Below are 24,028 nucleotides of genomic sequence, written 5' to 3'. Positions count from 1 at the left end.
AATATAAAGGGAAAATTAAATAAGAATTTTAAATGTAAACTTAAAAATAAATCTGTATCATTTCAAAGAACTAATAAATAGATACAGCTTTGTGATTAAGTTTTTGAATACCTCAGAAATTGTTTCATTACCTGGAAATAATGAGAAGACAGACAAGGACTTAGTTAACTACCTGATCCCAGAAAAAGACTTATAGTCTATAACTCCCAGAGAGCAATGTACAGCTGCAAATGTATTTTATACAAATCTTCAAACCATTCAATATAAGTTGTCTCTATCATTCTTTGCCTGAGTTAACGGGATGTTTGAGATCTTAAACCATCTTAATTTGTATTTTTCATTTGCTAAAAGGATTATAATTTACAAGCAATGTTAATGATTATTTGATATTAATAAACACCCAGGTCTGAATAAGGAATCTATATCAGTACCTTCTTAATTTGACAATGTTTACTCATACGGAATATCAGATAAATGATTAAATCCGGACATATAGCCAAATGATAATAGTCCACTAATTAAATCATTTTGCTGGAAATTATGTTTTTCAAACTTGTTTTGAATAGATATATGACATACAATTAGACGAGTGTTTCATTTGTCTTGTTTAAAGTCATGTATTGCAATGTTTTAACTATAAGTGGATAAACAAAGGGCTTAGACCAAGATGCAGAACAGACATATCTTTAAGATTCCAGAAAACTTTTCTTTCGTGAACCTTTTAAATAAACAAATATAAATTAACCTTATTGTGTTTGACAAAATATTACTTCACAATTATGTCACGTACATTGTTACAGTCTTTCATGGTTTTCATCATAGTTGCAAATAGATTGTCAAACCTTCCTTGAGAAAGCACAATCTGTTATTTGTGTTTTTCATTGCTCTAATGTAAAAACCATTTGTAAGACAAAATCTACCATAATTATTTTATTTTTCTAATAAATGCTTCAATCTTTAGAGGAGAAGTCCGGTAAGAGCAATTTTCCTCATTTCTAAGTAAAATGCAGGATAGATGCTCTTTAACTTCATATCCATTCTCTTTTACGGATAATTTTCAGATTTTTTGTTGAATTATTGATATCAATACAGACTCATAACGGTTCCATGAATAGTCATTACCAAGTGCCCTCATGATCATGTACCAAAGAATCAATGTACATTACAATAGTGTATTATAATGCTGTGAGTGAGTATTAAAAATCAAACTGCTGGAGGAACTCAACTGGTCAGGCAGCACCTGTGGAGGACAGAAGGATGGCCAATGTTTCTGGTCAAGACTCTGCATCAGACTGAGGATATGGAGGCGAGGTGGCGAGTAGAAAGGGGGTGAGAGGGAGGGGTGTGGCAGGTGATAAGTTAAATGTAGTGTGGAAACAGGAAATGAATGGAATCAAGAAGCTACAGATGCTGGATCCAACAGCTGTAGTCTCTTGTTTCTAATAATCACCTTGCAGACTCCGTCCCAACCTCCTCCCTGGTTCCATCTGCATCCCCTTTGTTTTCTTTCCATATCTGTCTCTACCTGTCACCCATCAGCCACTGTCTTCTGACTCCCCCATTCCCCCCCCCCAGTGTCCATTTGCCCATCATCTTGCCCCCTCACCTAGAAGTTCCCAGTAGCTGATGGATGGATTCTCACCAAAATCATTTGACAATGTTACAGAATAAGTACTACCTTTATGTAGAATCTGAACTCACCTAGATTTAGCCTTTTTGCTTCTTGGACAAAAATCATTACGATCATTGGGCACACTCTTGCAATAACTGTTTTGAAAACATACGGGGTCACCACCAGCTTGTGTAGGTCTGTATCCTGCATTCGCTGTCCTGCATCACTTGTATTCCATGATGTTTCAGGCACCTGTCCACCTGATAGACACCAGATCCAGGGCGGATGGAGGGGGTCAAAAGGAGTTACTGTAAATGTTCAGTTAATCTGAAACCCTGATCTTTCTGTATTTCTTCCTCGGCTGCTACAATGAGCCACCTCTCCTTCTATATGCATTAATTAACAAGTTCTCACATTATAGTGTTTATCCTGTAACTGGCATTTTCACTTGACATCTACTGATTTTTTTGTTGTCACCTTTAATTTCCTGCAAGAAATGTTGAGAATAGCTATGTTAGGCATTTTAAAATATTGGGGCAGCTTGTTCTGGAGCTGTTCTGCTTCACAGTGGTGAGATAGAGAGTATCGGTACTGTATCGGTTACAAATATCAATTCCCTGTCCTAGAATAATTAGGCTACTGTCATTATCAAAATCCTTTGAACTGTTTGATTTTAAATACTTCTGACAGTCAAAGATACTTAAAATCAGCCCGGATAGATTTGAGTAATTTAAAAAGACAAATATTTAAAGGAACAAGGCCTGTGACCCTGTTACTATGGGTTTGTGAATTGTATACCGGCCATGATTGGCGTGAAGTAATAGAACCAAATGCCTCGGCAGGTCCGTGCTTTGCAACTGAATGGTGGTGGGCCCAGTGTGGAGCTGGAGGTCAGATGCATAGGGTTCTGATCTCCAGCTTGTCTCAGATAGGCACATAGCCAAGAGTAGTGGGGTATGTCCAATGTAAGATGAGTTACCAGCAGAAGCCATACAATGTTTGAGCAAAAGGTAAGCACAATCCAGCCCAACGACTAAAATAGGGAAGCAACTTTCATTGCATCCTTTGATCCATCCCAGAAAAAGGACTTGTGTTGCTGTTTTGATGCTTTGCAGAAACTCAGCACATGTCATGTAAGCAGGCAGCTTTTAGCTACTGTCCTCTGGGAATGGAGAAAACTCTGACCTTCAAATATAATCTTGTTTTCCCCAGTCTATCAAACTAAAATGATTTACTAACAAAAACATAATCAATTCTTTTAATGTTTGTTTTATTATTTATCTATAAAATCCCTCTAGTATTTCTCCAAAATGAAAAGGCCTATTTTATAAGCTTATCTGAACAGGTCAGGTTATTGAATCTGCAAATTAAAGGCCTTTTTGCATCATGACAACAGCTGTTGACAATGCCACATTGTAATAGTTGCCATAAAGCTGCACTCTATGCAGTCGATCCCAGAGAACCTGCCCTGAAACCTGCTACTCCTCTTATGGTACCCACCTAAACTGTGACATTGAAGTAACTGCACAACCTGCCATTTCAGGCTGCTACCACAGTGGGTCACATCTTCCAAACCTTCGACCCATGTCCTAATCCCAAGGACGCAGGTCACCCCCTCAGAACTGCACAATTAATGCAGAGTAAATAATACTTTTTCATAATTTCACAATTCAGCCCCAAAAAAACAGTGGCTAGAGTGTGAGGAATGAGTTATAGTGGATTTTCTGTCCTGTGCATGAAAGGGGTGTGGTGTTAGTTTCTGTTGTGTTGTTAACAGGTGCCTTATTTGAGTGTGTTGGGTGAAAAGAGGGAAGGTCTCTGACAGATAAAATGCAGAATAAGGCCTAACCTTCCTGTAGTGTTGAACTATTTCCTACATTGAATCCAGGTCCTGGGGTAATGATGCTGGAGCTGCCCTTTTCTACCATCACTCTTCCAGCTGCCTGTATCTTCAGATTTTCCATTCCATTCATAGCAAAAGGAATACTCTTGACTGGCTAACCTCCAACATTTAAACCGACTAAAAAATTAACTTAAATCAACTTAATTAAATAAATATATAAAATGTAATAAAATAATATAGCCTATCAAATATAATTTATCTATATCTATCTGTCTATATATATATTTTCAAATACATGAATATCTCCCCATCTCCCTGTTCCTCTCTGTTGAAGTGAAGGGAGGTGCTGAACATAGGTCAATTGCAACCTTGCAGCAAGTCAAAAGGCCAATGTCCATGAGAACGTGAGGAGTCCAGCAAAGGTTCAGCAGTGGAATTATAGAAGTGAGGACCTCTCAGAAAGTTTAGAGCTTCTTGTGGAGGACCCTGAGAATGAACCTTCAAAAAGGGTTTCTGGTACAATGGTAAGATTGGTATCCTACCATTTTTGGAGAGATGTTACGTGAAGAATGGTTCCTCAAGCGGGACCGTGTCTCTGGCTAACTCTAATAGGAACCATTGCTTCCTATTCAATGAGGGACAAGGAAAAATGGCCTTGATGAAGGGTCTCAAGCTGAAGCATTAACTATTTATTTCCCTCCTTAGATGCTGTTTGTGTGTTGAGTTTCTCCGGTATTCTGTGTGTATAGTAAGAAAAAAACGTTGTAATGATAACTGCCTGTAAATATGCTATATGAAATAAACTGAAACTAAAATAGTAACTTCAGAATAGCAGAAGCAAGACAATTAAATTAGTGCTTATGAAAATAAGGTAATAGGTCACATAGCCGCTCATCTATAATTATAAACATTTTGAACATTTGTTTCATAATTGCAATCTATTTCAGAATACAGTGAGCTATGCAGGGTAGATATTTTCCAACACGTGATCATTTTTTGTCTGGTGATTTGATTTTCATTCTGCAAATTAACATCCTGTCACAGAATTTACACGTTAGCATCATATTGTAATTCAAGATGGTCCTGTACCCTATGAAAGGTCATATCAACATAACTTCCATATGAAGATAGGGTAGCACTTGTAAGATTTGGACGAAGTAATGCAGAATTTACATAAGTCATCTGGAATGTGTAAATAGGAAGTCGAACAGATAAATCTGCCATGTACTACTCTGAGGGCAGATCTTAATATATGTGGATCTCTCATGAGAAACAAGCAGTGGCAAGCTTGCAAGAACATGACCATGATCTTCATCTTGGTACCTAAATAACATCTATTTTCCCTCCTATTTCATTAGAATAGATGATCATGGTCATTCAAAATTCAGTTGCACTTATTATAAGTTAACTTTCATTGACGTCTTTGATATTTTTTAACAATCTTGTCAGTGAAGAAACTGTCAGAGCACAGGATGTTCCCCACCTGTTTTCTGTCCTCTGTCTGGCTTCTGCATCTGTGAGAACCTCAGAGAAATCCAAAACTAGGAAAGCATATGATAAATTGGAGACTGAGTGTTCACCCAGATTCAGCTGATGAACAATCAGGGTTAATTTCCCCTCCCCCAGAACAAGGTTGCAGAGATTGTGGTTTATTATAAAGAAGCATGAGAGACTTTTCCGGTACTCTGATGACTGAGCTCATGTTCATTTTTGACAAATCTTTGATAATAAATGCTTTGTTCACAAATCTGTCACTCTCTGACCAGGTATCTGTTCTTTCTTCCTTTTTGCCGAACACAGAGGCGCAGTCCAGTGAGTATTCCTTTATTTGTTTTTCAGTAACCACACATTTTTTTAAGCTTTGTTTATTATTCAGTTCATCAAGGAAAAGAGATGTTGAGGCTTAAGAAGTTGACTTGTTTAGATCTAATTTGAACAAGAAGTAAACCTATTTATTTAAGTCTTCATGCACTAAAGTTGTTGTATTGTTCACTGATAGAGCCAGGAGTAATATATACTGTTATGCTAAAGATCAAATAAAATTTAAGATGAGGGAAACAGCAGGAAGTTAAAATTTGCTTGGTGTCACCTTCAACAGACTACCTATCACAGTAGCATCTGTTCATTACAGAAACTGCTCAGTCCTTGCAGATAGATTCAGAACAGATGAAGTAACTTGAACCAGACCACATTCCTCAACTCACCCTTGCTATCAAACAAGTGGCTCAGCCTTTGTTCAGTAAGAATGTTAAAGAGTATAACAAAAAAAATGGCAGGACCCCATTGTGGAGATGCATCACAAATCCCAGACTGCAATCTAAGTAATCCCAGAGCAGAGCACAGTTCTAGATGTTGGTAGGCAGTTACAAAGCCAGGGCAAGGAGAAGGTTCCGTGGAGGTCTCCATCTACAGCCAAAGAGAGTCCAGTAAGTGAGCGCATGAGGCCTGGCTGAAACATTCACATAGAACATAGAAAATCTACAGCACATTACAGGCCTTTCGGCCCACAAAGCTATGCTGACCATGTGACCTACTCTAGAAGCTGCCAAGATTTTCCCTACCACATAGCCCGCTTTTTTGCTAAGCTCCATGTAACTAACTCTCTTAAAAGACCCTATTGTATTCACCTCTACCACCTTCGCTGGCAGGGCATTCCACAACACCCACTGCTCATCAGCCATTGCTGAGCTCCAGGCCACCATCAGAGAAGCCAGCCTTCAGCCAATTTAATTGACACCATGAAAAGGCAAGTAAAAGCTGAATGCACTGGAGATATTAGTGGCTGTGTGCTCTGACATCCCAGGTGCAGTGAAAAAGAGTTAGCAGCAACCTGAGCCAATACACTAAGGCAAGCTAGCGGATGGTTAATTTGAGAATCAGGCTGGAGTTACTGAGCATGTGACAGAGAATGGGTGACAGGCAAACAAATATAGGATAGAATTGCAGAAGGACGATGCTGAGAGCTGACAAAGGCCTAATGGCCTATACAACCTTCCTCGATGATGTAATAAATGTGAGATGAAAACTAAGTAATAATGTGAAAGATTATCTTACTTAAGTAGGTTTTCAATAAGAACTTGAACAGCGAGCTACCTTTCCTTTCAGTGAATCGGCCAAGTAATTAGATCATGAGTAATCCAGTCTTGCCCTCACTCTTTTCCTGGCACCACTTGACTCTTTTGTGGTCATTCTCAGCCTTCAATATATTTATCTCCACCTCCAAAACTCTCTGAGATAGATCATTTCTCTCAACTCCATCTGAAGTTGGTGACACCTTATTCTAAAATTCTGCTTCCTGGTTCTAGATACTAGGTCTCCAAATTTTTTTGTAAAAACAGAATTGTGAGGTCTCAGTTTAAGAAATAATTTGTTGCTTTACTCCTTCCAGTAGATAACCTCACATTTATCCTAACCTGGTGCCCACTCAGTTAATCTATCTATATACTTATCACTATTTGCTAACTCACGTGCCTATGTGTCATCAGTGAATCTGACCACAGTACACTCGGCCCCTCACATAAATTATTGGAGAAACTCAGCAGGTCAGGCAGCATCTATGGAAAAGAATAAACAGTCAGCATTGCAGGTCAACATCAACTGTTTATTCCTTTCCATAGATGCCCCCTGGTCTGCTGAGCTCCTTCAACATGTTGTGTGTGTTGCTCTGGTTTCCCAGCATCAGGAGAATCCCTTGAGTTTATGCTCAGCCCTTTCATTTGAGTCATTAACATAGTTTAGTAACAGTTGTGGTTTCAGTATGAGTCACTGTGATGCACATCTGGATAATGATTCACAATCCAAAATGACCCACATATCACAACTCTTTATTTTCTGTTAGTTAGCAAATCCCATATCCATGACAGATATTTTACTCCGCTCCCCCACCATCCTGTGTGTTCTTACTCTATGGTGTAGCCCTTTATGTGGCATCTAATCTAACATCTTCTTGCAATTCAAACATTCCACATCTCAGTGGGGTTGAGAGGGATAATAAATCAGCCATGATAGAATGTTGGAACAGACTTGATAGGCCAAATGGCCTAATTCATCTCCTGTGTCTTATGGAGTTATCTACCCTTTGTATTGCATCCTCAAAAGACTTGTAAATATGTTATGTACAGTTTCTCTTTTGTAAAACCATATTGACTCTGTTGTATGATTTTTTTTTAAATATTCTGTTGTTATCTCCTTAATAAAGGGTTTCCAGAATATCCCAGTGACAGATTTAACTGGCCCATAATTTTCTACTTTCTCCCTCCCTCCTTTCTTGAGTAGGACATATCCAGTCTGGCCAGTTACTTCCCAAATCATTAACAAAGAGAAGGAAAGTGTCATAAATATTGTTGCCTAATAACCCGTGCCGTGATGTTTGAGTTAAGTTCCTCTAAGAGCAATTGACTCCATATTTCATTAGATCCTAAGTTCAAATGGACCTGACTTCCTGAGGTGAGAGTAATTGTTTTTGAGATCAAGGCACTACAAATTCTTTGGGAAAATTTTTCACTGGCTGGAGGTATATGAAACAGGAGAGAAGACCAATGTGTTTGTGAAAGCCAACCAGCTCAGTCAGAGTTGTCCTGATGATTTTCTCAAGACAATGACTAGATGGTCTGATGGCTTTACTAACAATTGCCCAGACTCTGTTCCACTTGAAAATCCTCAGATTCAAACCTTGGGTGCTTTCAATATAGAGCCTACACATTCTCCCCATGACTGCGTGGATTCTACCTCCCTAAGACACGCTGGTTGTCTGGTCAATTGGCTACTGCTAATTGCCTCTAATATAAGTAGATGGTAGGAAAATCAAGGGGAGTTGATGGGAAATAAATGGGGTAATGGAATTGATCTGAGGCCAAGCCTAGGTTCAATGGATTGAATGTTTTCACATGGTACAGAAACAGACCTTTCATCTCATCTTGTCTATGCCAACTAGGATGTTTATTTTAGCCGGTCCTGTCTTCTAATGTTTACCTCATACGTTATGAGAAATACATGAAATATATAAACAGCCAACGTCTACATGCAAAACAATATAGTCAATATTCAGGCATGTGCTGATAAAGTGGCATTCCCTTCGATCAAATACCAGACAATGATTTCCTCCATCAAGATCAAGTTGAACCACCTACTGTATCTTGAATATTCCAACAGTATTGCAACTTGTAAATAACTAGGGGGTGAGAAGGAATGGTCTCTATTATTGAGAAACTAAACTGGCTAGGCCACTTGCCTACAGAAGAGGTCAGAATTTGGGCATCTAGCAGTGTGTAACTCGTGACTTACTTCCCAGAACCTTTTAACTATCTGCAATACTTGAGAAGCTGGACTCAGTCAGATAAAAAAAAATTCTGCTTTTTTGGAGTCCTCTCTTCCTGCCCCTAGAACACATCAAACATTTATTTTTTCCACTATTGGCTGCATCAAATACGAACTACACAACGCTTCTTCAAAAATTCCCCTCATCCACAGCCTCCTAGAAAGATAGAAACGATAGGCAAAACAGAATTCATCCCATAGCAAATTCCATCCAAGTTGTAACTGATACTGACTTGGAAAAAAAAAGTCCTTTGCTGTTTCTTTCCCCATGTCCAAACTCTAGAACCTCTTTCCTAACACATGAAGCATCCTCCTCCACCATAATGGTTGCAGTGGTTCAGGATGTCAGCAGACTGTGACGTTCTCAATAGCATCTAGAGATAGATGATAAATAGTGGCCTTTCAATGTTCCCTATATTCTATACTTAACTAAAATATAATACCTTCCTAACTCAGCCAAGAGTGCTACCATTTAGGCAACAGTAAAGAAAATACCTGCAAAGGAAGAAGAAACTGAATTGAAAGAATCTCATCTCAGTACAAAAAGCAAATCCCCCAAGGCAAAATGTAGATAATTTCCCATGTTTCCATCCTGTGGATGAACCTCTACTGAAGTTCTGTTCATGGTTACACCATCATTTAGTACCAAATGGTATTTGACAGGTCAGTCTATCTTTTATATAAGAAGTCCTCCATGTCAATACCTTTTCTATTTTTCTTCCAGGCAATTATGAAAAGAAACTTATCTTGTAAGTATCCATGTTCATTTTTAATAATGATCCATCAAGGGCTTTCAAGTAGAAAAAGATATGCCAAGAAGGCAAAACCAAAATGCTGCAATCACTGGAAAGTGGTGAGAAGATACATTACTGAAAGCTTTGATTTGAAAAACAATGGAATTACCAGGGAGTTAGTGGTCCTGACAAAAAAAAATCAAGAATATTAGGAGGAGAAACCACGTAAAAGGTGATCTCATTACACCCTTGTATAAATTTTTTTTAAAACAAGCTTGGAACTTAGGGGTAAAGCGCAGGATCTTTTATTAGACAACACACTTACGTTGTCTGGAGTTACTATGTTTGTAGAGTAAGTACTACTGCATAAAAGCCAGTTTTGTATATGGCCCCAGCTCTGCTGAAGATGCTTGTTGTTGCAGCCAGGATATCTAAATAAATGATGTAAAATCACATTTCAATATTAAGGTATTATTACTGGTTCTACTTTTCAAGAGGAAAATAAATTATTGTTTTGTTTTGTTCAGGTGAGGAAATAGCTCGCCCAAGACGGTCAACGCCTACATTAGAAGTTGTCAGGTACTTGTAGCCAATTGCTTGTTCCACTGAGTAGTAAGCAGTAATCATCAACATGTACTAAACATGGGCCAAATTTTAAGCTGTGCGGAGCATTAAGAATGAAAAGTAGATCCAGTGTGAAGGTGTATGAACTGGTAACAAAACCCATTCTTTTCCTTTCCAGACAATCCTTTCAATGAAAATAAAAGTCCCCTATCGAATAAAATAAATCTTTTGGCATCATTTTAAGTATCCTTTGCATCTCCAAAAAGACCTTTATGCATTTTCCAATTATGGCAGAGAGTAGGTAGAAAAAACAAAAATCTTTCAGTCATGTAAAGTTTGCATTGTCAACCTTGTTGTCACAACCTTCTTGGCAGGTTCAACCCAATATTTACATGTTGCATCCTGAGTTTCTCAAGGGAAGTTTTAGATTGAGCAAAAACTCTCGAATCTAATTAGCTTATCTTCAATTCTACATTTGATAATTGAATTTTCTGTTTTGGATCAATCCTATCAAACCCAGAATTATTCTTAATTGGTAAACATCTGCAATACAAACTGAGTAGGTTCAATGTCAGCAAAACCTTTAACCAACTTCCAAAGATATGCTATTTTGCTGTTTATAAATCTGCTTCATTCTTGGAACAGCTTAACTTGCTTTCTCATTTTAAATCATGGCTGGCCTTCAAATATCAAGAGTCACTGCACATTATAAGACCTGGCAGTTGTAACTGGGATCAAAGTCACTGGAGAGATATTGAAGTTGGTGATATATAGAAGTTCTTATTCATCACAAGATGTAGGCATCTTTCTGGAAATGGACAGAATGTCGAGGCTCACAAACCCAAAAATACATCACATTTTTATACCTTTAAAATTAAAGGTAACAGTAGGGGGTTCAATACAATTTCAGTTATTACAATGACATTGTTTACTTCAATACTTCGGGTTGACAAATGGTTCCTTTGAGATACATTGTGGAAGCACATTGTAATTCATAAGACGCTCCTGAAGGTCCAAGCACCTTTGGGAGAAACTAATTAACACTAATATTCTAAAAACATCTGATGACAGAGAGCCAGGTACCCAAAATTAATGTTGTCAGGGCTGTCTCTGGGTACATGATTCTGGTAAGTACACAATAACTATTGATTGCCTGTACCTATGACCATGTTTGACATGCTAAGTAATAACATCAGTCTGGTTTGCCAGATTGAATTTAAGTCATAATGGTACAAGTAACTTACCCACATTACCTGGTTTGATGCAAATCCATTAACATAACCCCATTATCTAATGGCTGTTGTATACGCAGTCTCTTAATTTTGAAGGCTAATTGCAAGTGTTCTGAATTTATTTACATTTACAATAAGAACTGAAGGCTGGTCCTAGTTTGAATTAATATCTGCTGTATTCATATAACTCCAGAATACTCTCTAACAGCAGTAAACTGCCTTGAGTGAAATATTCTAACATTACTTTTAAATGGCTTGAAAATTCAATTCTCTAACTTCTAGTAACCTTTCCTCACTGTCCCTTCCCCTTTATACCCGATCCCACTGGCCCTCATCATCCGACCTCCTTCTCCTCCCCTCCCTCTCCATCTGCCCACCACCCACACATTCACATTTCCCTCTCCAACTCCTACCCTTTGACACAATGGTCCACTGTCCTTTCCTACCAGTCTCCATTTTCTTCAACCCTTGGTCACATCCACCAATCAATTCTCACTTCTTACATTATTCCTATTCTCCTTCACTGCTTATCTCAACCCTCACCTGGATCCCTCTGTCACCCATTAGTTATTCCTCTAACTCTTCCCCCACTATTTTGTGTTGGCTATATTTCCCCTTTATTTGCAATCCTGATAAAACGTCTTAATCCAAAATGTTGACTGTTCACTTCATTCTATGTGATTTTAATTTTCATTGCCTTTCATTCATGAAAAAGGTATTTATCATTTTCACAATACACTTCCTAAAGTCTTTGCAAATGTGTGGGTGTGTGGAATGCACTGCCAGCGACAGTGCTGGAGGTGGATACAATAGGGTCTTTTAAGAGACTCTTCGATAGGTACATGGAGCTTAGGAAAATAGAAGGCTATGCAGTAGGGAAATTCTAGGCAGTTTCTAGAGTAGGTTACATGGTCAGCACAACGTTGTGGGCTGAGAGGCCTGTAATGTGCTGTAGATTTTGATGTTCGATGAAATTATTTAATTTGATAATCTTATTGTGACTAAATTACATATTTGATAATAATTCAAAAAGAGATACATACTCTAATTATTTTGTAAGCTGAGATTCTTGTGCTGAATATAACATCATTGAAATATTACAGAATGATCTGAGAAACCCATTTTATTTAATCATTTGTTACCTTGAGTGTTTGTCTACTGTATTCATAAACTGCCTGGGGTTCTTGTTCCATTAATCCTTTATACCTGCTTTAACACATTTTCAATAAGCTCTTCTTTATTCTTCCTTTCTCTATTTGTGATCATGATACCTTTCATTGCTGGGATTTAATTTTCCTCTTTCTCATTTCTAATTTGAGAAAGGCACAGAATGTTACAAGCATACCTGAGCAACAAATGAAAGAAAGGCTTCCATTGAGGCTGAAGTGCTCAGTGCTTTAACTGAAAAATTTCCCTTGAGTTTTGGATTTCCTCTTTTCTTTGGGGAGATATTAGCCTTCAGCTATTGGCTGCAGATTATGACACCTACACTTAGCTCATGAAAAAATCAACGAAAACTATAATTACATCTCCACAACCATCATTCTTTGTTACAGTGTGTCTAAATACTCACTGAGAATAGAATGATCCTATTTGGAACTGTGAATTTTTAGCATAAGACCAGTAAGATGTATTTATCCAGACTGAGTAAGGTTTAACGATTCTCTGCTGTACTTGTTTTTAATTACTATTAAATTCCTAATTTCCTTCCATTTGTATTGTTTTCACTTTTCTTTCCCAGTAGTAAGAAGGTCCCGGAGGATACAGCAGCTCTGATCCCACTCTTTGGCCCACCACTGGAGTCAGCATTTGAAGGCATACGACCAGAAGGTACTTTGCACACATGTCTGAAAAACATTGATCTCACAAATACATACCAGTAAATAATGTAGTGACAGTTTTGCTGCAGTACCACTGAACCACAGACTTAACTGAGTTTGAATCCCATCCCACAGCTGGTTCATTTAAATTCAAGTAATCATTCAAAAACCTGGAATACAATGTTAATATTGGTATTGATAAATGTGAAACTATTGAATTGTTGTAAAACTCCACCTAGTTTACCCAATCTCCTTTGATTCTGCAATCAGGGCTTTTCCAGGGGAATTGGGCAGATAACTGCAGGGTTACAGGAAAAGAGCAGAGTGATGAAATGGATTGGATTACACTTCCGAACCCACTGACCAGACCAGATGGGCTGGACGGACTGCACCCAAGGGTCTGCTTCTTACAGCCTGCATGATGTGCAGTATGTCTCTTAAAAGCAAATTTTCAATAAGGAACACATCTGGCGTTCTTGGCCTAATAAGTGTTTGTTTTTTTCTCAACTGGTTGCTGCTGAGGGAATAAATATATTTGATCAATAGGAACAGCTATTTGAAAAGGAGGTGACGATCCCTGACATCCTACAGTTTTAAGGAGAATTGGCATGCAGTGCAAGGAAGTAAATGCAACTAAAGAGAAATAATTTTATCTGTTCTCTCCATCCTATCATTTTTGATGTGCTCACTTGAGATTAAAATCAATGTTCCTTCACAAAATAAAATGGTGCTTTAACAAAACATGTAGAGCAAGGTTATCAGCGTTTGAATGGGAGTATTGTGGCCCAGTGACTACAAGATAACAGTAACAGTGAGTGGGTTGGAGAATGTTACCACCTTCGCAAAGACATGGTCAAGGCAAACGGCCAACACTTGGGAATTATTTAGAAATTTGTAGATGGGTTCCTTGCTCAAGGCGGGGTGGAGGTGGGGTAGAAGAGAAATTGGTTATGTTTGGAGGAAGTGTGGTGGGGATCAGGTAGTTCCAGGCCAGCCACCTACATATGGAAAGATAGCAGATATTACAGCAGGTAAGAGATGGGTGGTTAAGATTAACTGCTCTATAATCCCACAAGGTGTACTCTGGCACAGTGCTGGCTGAACTGCCGGAATCACAACTCAAGGAATTTCTGATGGCAACAGACCAGAAATATTGTTCCTACAATCTAATGTTTAAAAATTATATTGCTCATACTGTGTATTTATGCCATGTGTTAATTTATTTTTTGGCTGACTTTAACCACATCTTAAAGCTACAATTGATCAGCCTGAAATCTGGGGTCCATTTCAAGCCAGTGATTTCAAAAGACAATCACCTTTGCCATCACGACCATTTCCTACTGGAGGTAAGTTCACAGCAACTACATTAATCATTAAAATTGTGAAATTAAATATAATAAGGAAACAAGCAAGATATAATAGCCCCACTTCCCATAATTTCCTTTTACGTAGCTGCCAGATATGTGTTTTGCATCCGATTTGCATTTTGCTTCACAGGCTTCAGAGATCTAACTGGTGAATGAGCAATATCTGATCATGTTACTGGAGAAGACTTTCCTCCTCGAAGGATTTTGCCCCAGAAACAGAGTGACTAATCTATAAAGCCTGCATTGCTTGTGGAATTGTGGCATAATATCCAGAATACTCATGTAGAAGCTAAAAACATAAGTTTATAATTTCAATGTTTTGCAATCGGACTCTTCGGGTTTGAGGAGGGGTCAGCTACCACACACAATGGCAGCCTTGAAAATGGAATTTCTTCTCTTCCACAGATAGGAAAGTGGGGGATGATGCTATACATAGTCTTTTCAGTGGCACCATAATATGAAATAGTCCAGGAAATCTCAGAGGTTTGTGAAAGGACGGAATCTTTAATCCAACAAGTACTGACTGACATTCACAGGATGTGTACGTTTTACTACAACAGTACAACAATTGCTGGACATCATTCATTTAATAGGATGGAAAACTGACTAAATGCTAAGTAGTCTCGATCTTAGAAGAAGCTTGTGTTCTTTGCTATGCTCCACTACCTCTTTGCCTTCTGATCCAAACTTGAATCCTCAGAAAGAGCTGGTCTTGGATAGTTATCAGCTCTTCAGTAAGTGCATCTGAATCTGTACATTAGTGATGTACTTTATTTACCTCTGGTTTTAGCTTACCATTAGCAAATTAAATCCACTTTTAATTTCATTTTTTATTCATACTGATTCTTCAAAGTCAGGAGGTGGAGTTACAGCCACATCTCCAGGCTTGAATACCTAAATTTGGTCAGAGCATTCTGTGTGGATTTTACAAGATTGGTATATTGTTACTTTGTGGATCATGCAATACCATTCAGTTACCTCTGCAGTGGGTGCAAAGACTCCGTTCCTCTTTATCAAAGAAATCAGGGCTGCCTTGTTTTTCTGAGAAAGTGAGTTTTAATTAATATGATGATTACAAATATTATTATACTTTAAATTTCAAATGGTGTAAAACTGCAAAATATATCATTTTCATTCCATAAGTTGCATTTTGTAATTCCCCTTCTAGCCCCTCCTCCTCTGCCTCCGAAAAATGTTCCAGCCACACCACCTCGCACAGGATCACCCTCAGCAGAGGGTTCAGGTAGGGTTTTGCAGTTTAATATTCGGGTGTACTGAGCAGCTTGTCGTTTACCTCTTCTGTGGAATAGGCACGTGGAACATCAACATCTGCAATACCAAATTAGTTTGAATAATTGTTTCTGTTTTGTAGGCCTGAGGTAACTCTAAATAGCTATAACGTAATGCATATTTAACCCTTACATACTCGTCAGGTCAAATTTGACCCGTTTTGACATTTGACAGCAGTAAAAAACACCTTAAATGCCATTATTTTAGCGGAAATTTGATAACTTTTCCTAAAATGACCCAAAATGCGCAAAATTGAAAATAATTAAAAATTTTAAACTTTTGTACTGGTGCTACAAATTTTTGTACATTGAGGCCATTCCAGGTCAAATTGACCTGTATCTGTTGAAATGGATTTTAGATCTCTGGAACATTAATTAAGGATTAATCACCTATTTATTAATATCAGATAGACTATTTATTCATTCTAAATAGAACTGTGGTTCAGAAGTTGGTATGGACTTTTGTTATGAGGGGATTCTTGGGCCGGGTCAAAACTGACCCAGACCGTACCGTGAAGGTTTAGAACATAAACAATATGTAAGGGTTAATGTAGAGAAATGATGACTGGATCTTCCCCTTTTATAGTCAACCATTTTATGTCTTTCACACAAGCTTTTTGCCAAATTTCATAATACTTAATCAAGTGTAGATTCTTTGTATCTTAAAGCATTTGTATTAAAGTTGCTTTTTAAGAAAGGATATGTTTGCCCTGCTCAAAAATCTTCAATTCAAAGATGTGTAGCTTAGTTTAGATCTGAGCTTTGCAGCCCAACATATGTCTCTGATGTGCTGTGAAACTGATCCCAGCCAAGGCATCACAGATGTAACGGATGTGAGTGACTGTTGCTTAAGGACAGACAGTACATGGTAGAATAACCTACTGATACTCACTTTCTTGCCTCAGATCTGAGTACAATACCAGTGGGCTACTAGCAGATCCAATGTGTAAAGGGGGCAGGGGTGGGGGTGTATGAGGAAACTATTTTCTCCTTTTGATATTTGAAATCTGTCTCATTGGTAATTTTTTTTAGCCTTTTAACACTGAATGTACACTCTTCAGTTTTGTTTTTGTGTATAATCTTTTGATTCCTGCTTTTTTTTTTACTCTTGAAATTTGAAATTAAGACCACATTGTTCTGAAAGGCACCAAGTCAGACCCTGATACAGCAATGCAGCAGCCTTTACCGAACTTATCCCATGGGACTGTAGGGAATGACCAGGGTGAAGCAGAGCCCCAGCCTAACAAACTGTTGTCTATCAATGACCTGGATGATATTTTTGGCCCAGTTGTGTCTCCCAGATCTGGAGCAGTCCTGTCGAAGAACAAGTGGATTGACTTTTCTGATCGCCCTCCCAGAGATGATGTTTCAGCTGCAGCTCTGAGTGAGAAGAGGTCCACCTCAGCCCTGCAGCTAGAGGACATTCATAGTGACCTACAGCCCACTGATGCCCCTCCAGTTATTTCTGTGCCTCTCGACCAAGATGGAAGTGAGATAAAGGATTCTGAGCAGGCATTGATCAAGACCGGAAAAAGCGAGTCGTCCTCCTCCCTGAAAGAACTCGCTATGGGGCAAAAGAACATGCCCCCTCCCCCGCCACCTCCTACCTACAGGACAGTGGTATCTTCTCCAGGACCCAATTCAGGCAGTGGAGTATCCAGTAGCAGTGGTACGTGGTGTTTGCCTAAACACTGCACTAGCCTGTCTCCAGCAAGAAGCCTCAGTAGTAGCAACATTAACTGGCTTCTTCCTGCTTCTGTCCTGTGGTATTTGTGCTGTTTCATTCTGTGCTAAGCGCTGCTAATTTGTGTTCTTTGAAAGTGTGCATCTGTGGTGACATTCTCACAACAACCCGCAGCACCCCCTCCTACCTCCTCAACAAGCTCTTCCCTTTTCTTGAAACTGGCCGACAGGTTCTCATGTTGTATATCAGAGAACACGGAGTCTGTAAAGTGTTCCCTTCCAAAGAGAAACAGTACCAACTACATAATTATGTAAAACATTTCCTTTTAAACATCACTTCCTTCAATCAGATCTGTAAATGAATCACCATTAGACTGGATAAGTGTTACAATTGGCTGCATTCCCCTCTTCACACCCCCAGTCCTCGATGGGATTTATTGATCAAAGGTTCCAGCTTCAGGTTTTTACCCTGTGATCATCACTGCCCCCACCCCCACTGTCAATAAACCATGGAGGCAACTGGCACAGATGCAGTACTTCTCCACTTGTAGCCCCCCTCTGCTGAAGCATCAATAACAGTCCTTTGCTCCGAGATTCATCTCCGAATGATGTTGACAAACAACACAAAGGGGAAAATCTATCTCTGTGCAGTAGCACATCCCTATTCAAACTGTCCAACTGGGCAGCATATTGCTGGAACGTCATCAGGAAAGCAGGGCTGATGTTTGCCCCTGGAAACTCCTAGGTTCTTCTCGCCCTTTCGGTGTGCTGCTCACCTCGACTGGAAGGCAAATGAAATACAGATTATTAATTTGTTGCCTCCAGCCACAGTTCACTGGATTGTGGTGTCATCTGAGAATCATTGGAGATGCAAAGGCTTCTGCTTTATCAATTAAACTGAAATGCTGGGGTTACGTCGCACCTAGCTGTTGTCAATGGATCGCCATCAATATAGGTAGAATACAAGAACCAGAGTAAAGCTAAGCTTCTTGAACAGGTTCCCTTCCTGCTTGCTATCTGGCAGGTATCTGGCGCAGCACTGAAATAGGCTGGATTTGGATTAATGGATTGCAGTGAAGGATTGGGAGCCACAGTCTCAGCATTAGCAGCACAGTCAGTTCATTCAAGGGGTTAAGTGATCTGGTGAACATTTTTAAGTGCAAATTCTTTGGACAATTTTCCAATGAAGCATGGGCTGTGCTAGTGATGCTATTATTTCATCCTTCATGTTCAACGCCCTGTCAGCCAATTTCCACCACCTCTCCCAAATCCTTCCCGTTGTGTAGTTAGATCACATCAGTATGCAGCTGAGTGCACATTTTGATCATTAGTTTATAGCCATAATAAAAGTTTATGGTTATAAGGCTTTATGTCCCAATGTTGCTGCTTCCATTTTGCTTGTATTTGCTTGTATCAAGCCCATAGTATCAATATTCTTCAAACAACACTGAAAGGCAGAGAACTGTAAATGGTTACTCCCATAGTGAGAAATTATGATCTCTGGAGCTGGGAAATTTAAGATGGTTCTGGCTTGTGATAGCTGCTTGAACTGTTTTACAGTTGATTTTGGTTTCCTTTGAATGAAAAGGAAGTCTTAGCCATAGGTTCCCCTCCTGTTTGCTATCCAGAACTTAATCTGCTAATTTTTATTTGGAGGCATAAAACAAGTGACATTGAGTTTACTGCATGCTGTACCATGTGGCCTGAGGAAAATATCAGGTGGAATCATATATCAGGTAGCTAACTCAATGCTATCTGCTTTACACTGACATTCAAAGTTAAAATCACATACAGTCACACACAGACACAAACAAAGAGAAAATCTGCAGATGCTGGAAATCCAATCAACACACAGAAAATGCTGGAGGAACTCAGCAGGCCAGGCAGCATCTGTGGAAATGAGTACAGTTGACATTTAGGGCCGAGACGTTGACTGTACTCTTTTCCATTGGTGCTGCCTAGCCTGCTGAGTTCCTCCAGCATTTTGTGTGTATCATATATATACAACGGATTTAACTGTGATACTCTCACAGTCCGTCCATATTTGCTATTTGCCTTGCATGAGCAGAACAGTCAGAGTCAGCCCTTCCAGAAGAAACTGCGGCTTAGATTGCAGCCAGCTTAAAAATTAGTGGGCAAAATGGGGGTAAATCAATTGTTCTTAACAGTTTAGCAAATTTAAAATTTGAATATGTGTGACAACCATAGAAGATATTTCAAAAATTTGCAAACATTAATTTGAAAAACCACGACATTCAGATTGCTTGTTACTCTCATTATTTCCCTTTAAATTAATGTAATATTAAAATATTACTATGGTTGATGACTTTGCTCACTTGCAGAATGGCCAGTTTTACTATCAATGAGATTGGTGTCATTAGCTGTGGGAAGACAACATAAGCCCATCAGGTAGATTTTAATTCCCAACTGGAATATTAGGGGTAAGTTAACAGCTGGAGATGGGAAAAGTGGTAATGGTTGCACTGATTTGCAGGCCACCACAACCTAATCTATATCCAGGCACAGTCACACTCCTGTCCTTTGGGCTTGCTTTTCTTTGATGAGATCCAGCCAGCATGTCAGGTTCCTGACTATGGACCAACATCAACTGCCAAACCAAGATGAGAGGTTCTAAATGGTCAGAAAGAGCAAAGAGAATTTATCTGGAATCCTTGTGGGCCAGGAGGGGTAGGAATTACTCACTGCCATTATACAACCACCCCTTCTACAACCCATCTGGACCATAGACGTGGCAGATGACTCAACCTTTGGGACACCTGCCACATCTATATCAAGCCTCTTCCTTCCTACACCCAGACCTCTGTGCAGTGCTGACCGCATTCCATGGGCCTTTGCTTACGGTTTCTAGTTCCTTGATTTGTAAAATTTAAAACCATCTCTCCTTATTTTTAGGTTCTTCATCCCCTGCTCGTCCAGCAACGCCATCGGGCTTAACCAGTAACACTCCTCCTCCTCCACCACCTCGTCCGCCATCACGGCCGAAACTGCCTCCTGGAAAACCTGGAGTAACTGATATGGTACGTTTTGATGTGCCACTGTGATATTTATTGCAGTAAGATATTACTGGAGTGTGTCACAAAGCCACAGAGAAAAACATAGTTCTTTCAACTGGTCCCCTTGAAACTCATAGCTATATGGAATAATAAACTCACAGCTATATAGGTCTGTAGAATAATGCTATGACCAACAAGAAATCTTATTTAACATCCAACAAAATAATTTGTACTATCTACTTCTCACAAGAATACTGATGAAAGTCCAGTTGTGCTATCACCTGTGGATTGAGTCCACGAGATCATTCTTTCGAGCATAAGTCTATCTTTGGTATTATTTCCAGTCAAGCTAGGATGAAGTCAGTCACTAAAACTGTGCAAGTGCAAGGAAGTATCTTCCCTTGAACAAGGTGAACAAATTCATTACAATTGCTAATTTACCCAGAGGAGTACAGTGGATTACAGTTAATTGAGACACTTGGGAACAAGTACATCCTGGCCCAATTATGTGATTGTCCTGATCAGCTGGTTTCATGGAAAAGTTAAAAAGGTATAAAAAAAACTCACACGGCTATTTAATGGAACAACAATTTATGCATTTAAATGAGATACAGACAAATTAGAACACTACCAATACCACTACTGTATTATAAAACCGTGTATTAATCCTGATAGTTATTGATGGATGAATTAATCCAGTTTATGCCACTCTGTTCTTTTGATTAATGGTAAATGAAGAAATTCAGAGCAGACACCTAGTGCATATAATGGACTGCCTTCATACAATCCTTTCAATGATTGCATCCTCCAAATCTTCATTTTCATTGGAATATTCAAGATGATTGTCGATACCTTCAAATTCGTTTAGTTCCTAATTTGCTGAAGTAGTGAAATACCTCCATTTTCACTGATGGCTGTTACTGGAATTTTCAAGCCTGAATGCTTGAAACTATGGTGAGCAAAACAGCTCCAGATCGTATTACTGTTTACTTCTTGCCAACTATCAGTGACAAAACTCACTGCTTTAAACATAGAAATATAGAAAATAGGTGCAGGAATAGGCCATTTGGCCCTTCGAGCCTGCACCGCCATTCAGTATGATCATTGCTGATCATCCAACTCAGAACCCTGTACCTGCTTTCTCTCCATACCCCCTGATCCCTTTAGCCACAAGGGCCATATCTAACTTCCTCTTAAATATAGCCAATGAACCGGCCTCAAGTGTTCCCTGTGGCAGAGAATTCCACAGATTCACCACTCTCTGCGTGAAGAAGTTTTTCCTCATCTCGGTCCTAAAAAGTTTCCCCTTTATCCTTAAACTGTGACCCCTTGTTCTGGACTTACCCAACATCGGAAACAATCTTCCTGCATCTAGCCTGTCCAATCCCTTTAGAATTTTATACGTTTCAATAAGATCCCCCCTCAATCTTCTAAATTCTACTGAGTATAAGCCTAGTTGATCCAGTCTTTCTTCATATGAAAGTCCCGCCATCCCAGGAATCAATCGGGTGAACCTTCTCTGTACTCCCTCTATGGCAAGAATGTCTTTCCTCAGATTAGGGGACCAAAACTGCCCACAATTCTTTAGGTGCTGTCTCACCAAGGCCTTGTACAACTGCAGTAGAACCTCCCTGCTCCTGTACTCAAATCCTTTTGCTATGAATGCCAAGATACCATTTGCCTTTTTCACCGCCTGCTGTACCTGCATGCCCACCTTCAATGATTGGTGTACAATGACACCCAGGTCTTATTGCATCTCCCCTTTTCCTATTCGGCCACAGTTCAGATAATAATCTGTTTTCCTGTTCTTGCAACCAAAGTGGATAACCTCACATTTATCCACATTAAATTGCATCTGCCATGAATTTGCCTACTCACCTAACCTATCCAAGTCACCCTGCATCCTCTTAGCATCCTCCTCACAGCTAACACCGCCGCCCAGCTTCGTGTCATCCGCAAACTTGGAGATGCTGCATTTAATTCCCTCGTCTAAATCATTAATATATATTGTAAACAACTGGGGTCCCAGCACTGAGCCTTGCGGTACCCCACTAGTCACTGCCTGCCATTCTGAAAAGGTCCCGTTTACTCCCACTCTTTGCTTCCTGTCTGTCAACCAATTCTCTATCCACATCAATACCATACCCCCAATACCATGTGCTTTAAGATTTCACATTAATCTCCTGTGTGGGACCTTGTCAAAAGCCTTTTGAAAATCTAAATATACCACATCCACTGGCTCTCCCCTATTCACTCTACTAGTTACATCTTCAAAAAATTCTATAAGATTTGTCAGACATGATTTTCCTTTCACAAATCCATGCTGACTTTGTCTGATGATTTCACCTCTTTCCAAATGTGCTGTTATCATTTCTTTGATAACCAACTCTAGCATTTTCCCCACCACCGATGTCAGACTAATTGATCTATAATTCCCCCATTTTTCTCTCCCTCCTTTTTTAAAAAATAGGGTTACATTAGCCACCCTCCAATCCTCAGGAACTAATCCAGAATCTAAGGAGTTTTGAAAAATTATCACTAATGCGTCCACTATTTCTTGGGCTACTTCTTTAAGCACTCTGGGATTCAGACCATCTGGCCCTGGGGATTTATCTGCCTTTAATCCCTTCAATTTACCTAACACCACTTCCCTACTAACATGTATTTCCCTCAGTTCCTCCACCTCACTAGACCCTCGGTCCCTTGCTATTTCTGGAAGATTATTTATGTCCTCCTTAGTGAAGACAGAACCAAAGTATTCAATTAATCAATTGGTCTGCCATGTCTTTGTTCCCTATGATCAATTCACCTGTTTCTGACTGTAGAGGACCTACATTTGTCTTGACCAATCTTTTTCTTTTCACATATCTATAAAAGCTTTTATAGTCAGTTTTTATGTTCCCTGCTAGCTTTCTCTCATAAACTTTTTTCCCTTTCCTAATTAAGCCCTTTGTCCTCCTCTGCTGGTCTCTGAATTTCTCCCAGTCCTGATGTATGCCGCTTTTTTTTGCTAATTTATATGTTTCTTCTTTGGACTTAATACTATCCCTAATTTCCCTTGTCAGCCATGAGTGCACTACCTTCCCTGGTTTATTCTTTTGCCAAACTGGGATGAACAATTGTTGTAGTTCATCCATGCGATCTTTAAATGCTTGCCATTGCATATCCACCGTTAACCCTTGAAGTATCATTTGCCAGTCTATCTTAGCTAATTCATGTCTCATACCTTCAAAGTTACCCTTCTTTAAGTTCAGAACCTTTGTTTCTGAATTAACTATGTCACTCTCCATCTTAATGAAGAATTCCACTATATTATGGTCACTCTTACCCAAGGGGCCTCACACGACAAGATTGCTAACTAACCTTTCCTCATTGCTCAATACCCAATCTAGAATAGCCCGCTCTCTAGTTGGTTCCTTGACATGTTGGTTCAGAAAACAATCCCGCATACATTCCAAGAAATCCTCTTCCTCAGCACCCTTACCAATTTGGTTCACCCAATCTATATGTAGATTGAGGTCACCCATTATAACTGCTGTTCCTTTATTGCACAC

At 39.3% G+C, this 24,028-nt stretch overlaps 1 protein-coding gene across 3 annotated transcripts in view; it reads left to right on the top strand.

Annotated features, from left to right (window-relative positions):
* sgip1a (SH3GL interacting endocytic adaptor 1a) overlaps positions 1-24,028 on the top strand; it is a 197,606-nt gene that overhangs the window by 99,619 nt on the left and 73,959 nt on the right. Inside the window, exons 8-16 of one of the 3 annotated variants that reach the window (XM_059984381.1) lie at positions 962-973; positions 5,256-5,267; positions 9,496-9,520; positions 10,033-10,084; positions 13,046-13,131; positions 14,375-14,467; positions 15,657-15,731; positions 16,904-17,446; positions 20,374-20,498. In XM_059984381.1, coding sequence (XP_059840364.1) covers positions 962-973; positions 5,256-5,267; positions 9,496-9,520; positions 10,033-10,084; positions 13,046-13,131; positions 14,375-14,467; positions 15,657-15,731; positions 16,904-17,446; positions 20,374-20,498 — 1,023 coding nt within the window. Of the gene's footprint in view, positions 1-961; positions 974-5,255; positions 5,268-9,495; positions 9,521-10,032; positions 10,085-13,042; positions 13,132-14,374; positions 14,468-15,656; positions 15,732-16,903; positions 17,447-20,373; positions 20,499-24,028 lie in introns of all 3 variants that reach the window. The other 2 variants (XM_059984380.1, XM_059984379.1) reach the window with 2 other exon arrangements.

This window comes from Hypanus sabinus, chromosome 11 (genome assembly GCF_030144855.1).
Source record: "Hypanus sabinus isolate sHypSab1 chromosome 11, sHypSab1.hap1, whole genome shotgun sequence".
NCBI lineage: Eukaryota > Metazoa > Chordata > Chondrichthyes > Myliobatiformes > Dasyatidae > Hypanus > Hypanus sabinus.
Note: the sequence above shows the minus strand (reverse complement) of the source record. Positions and strands in the feature narration are given on the sequence as shown.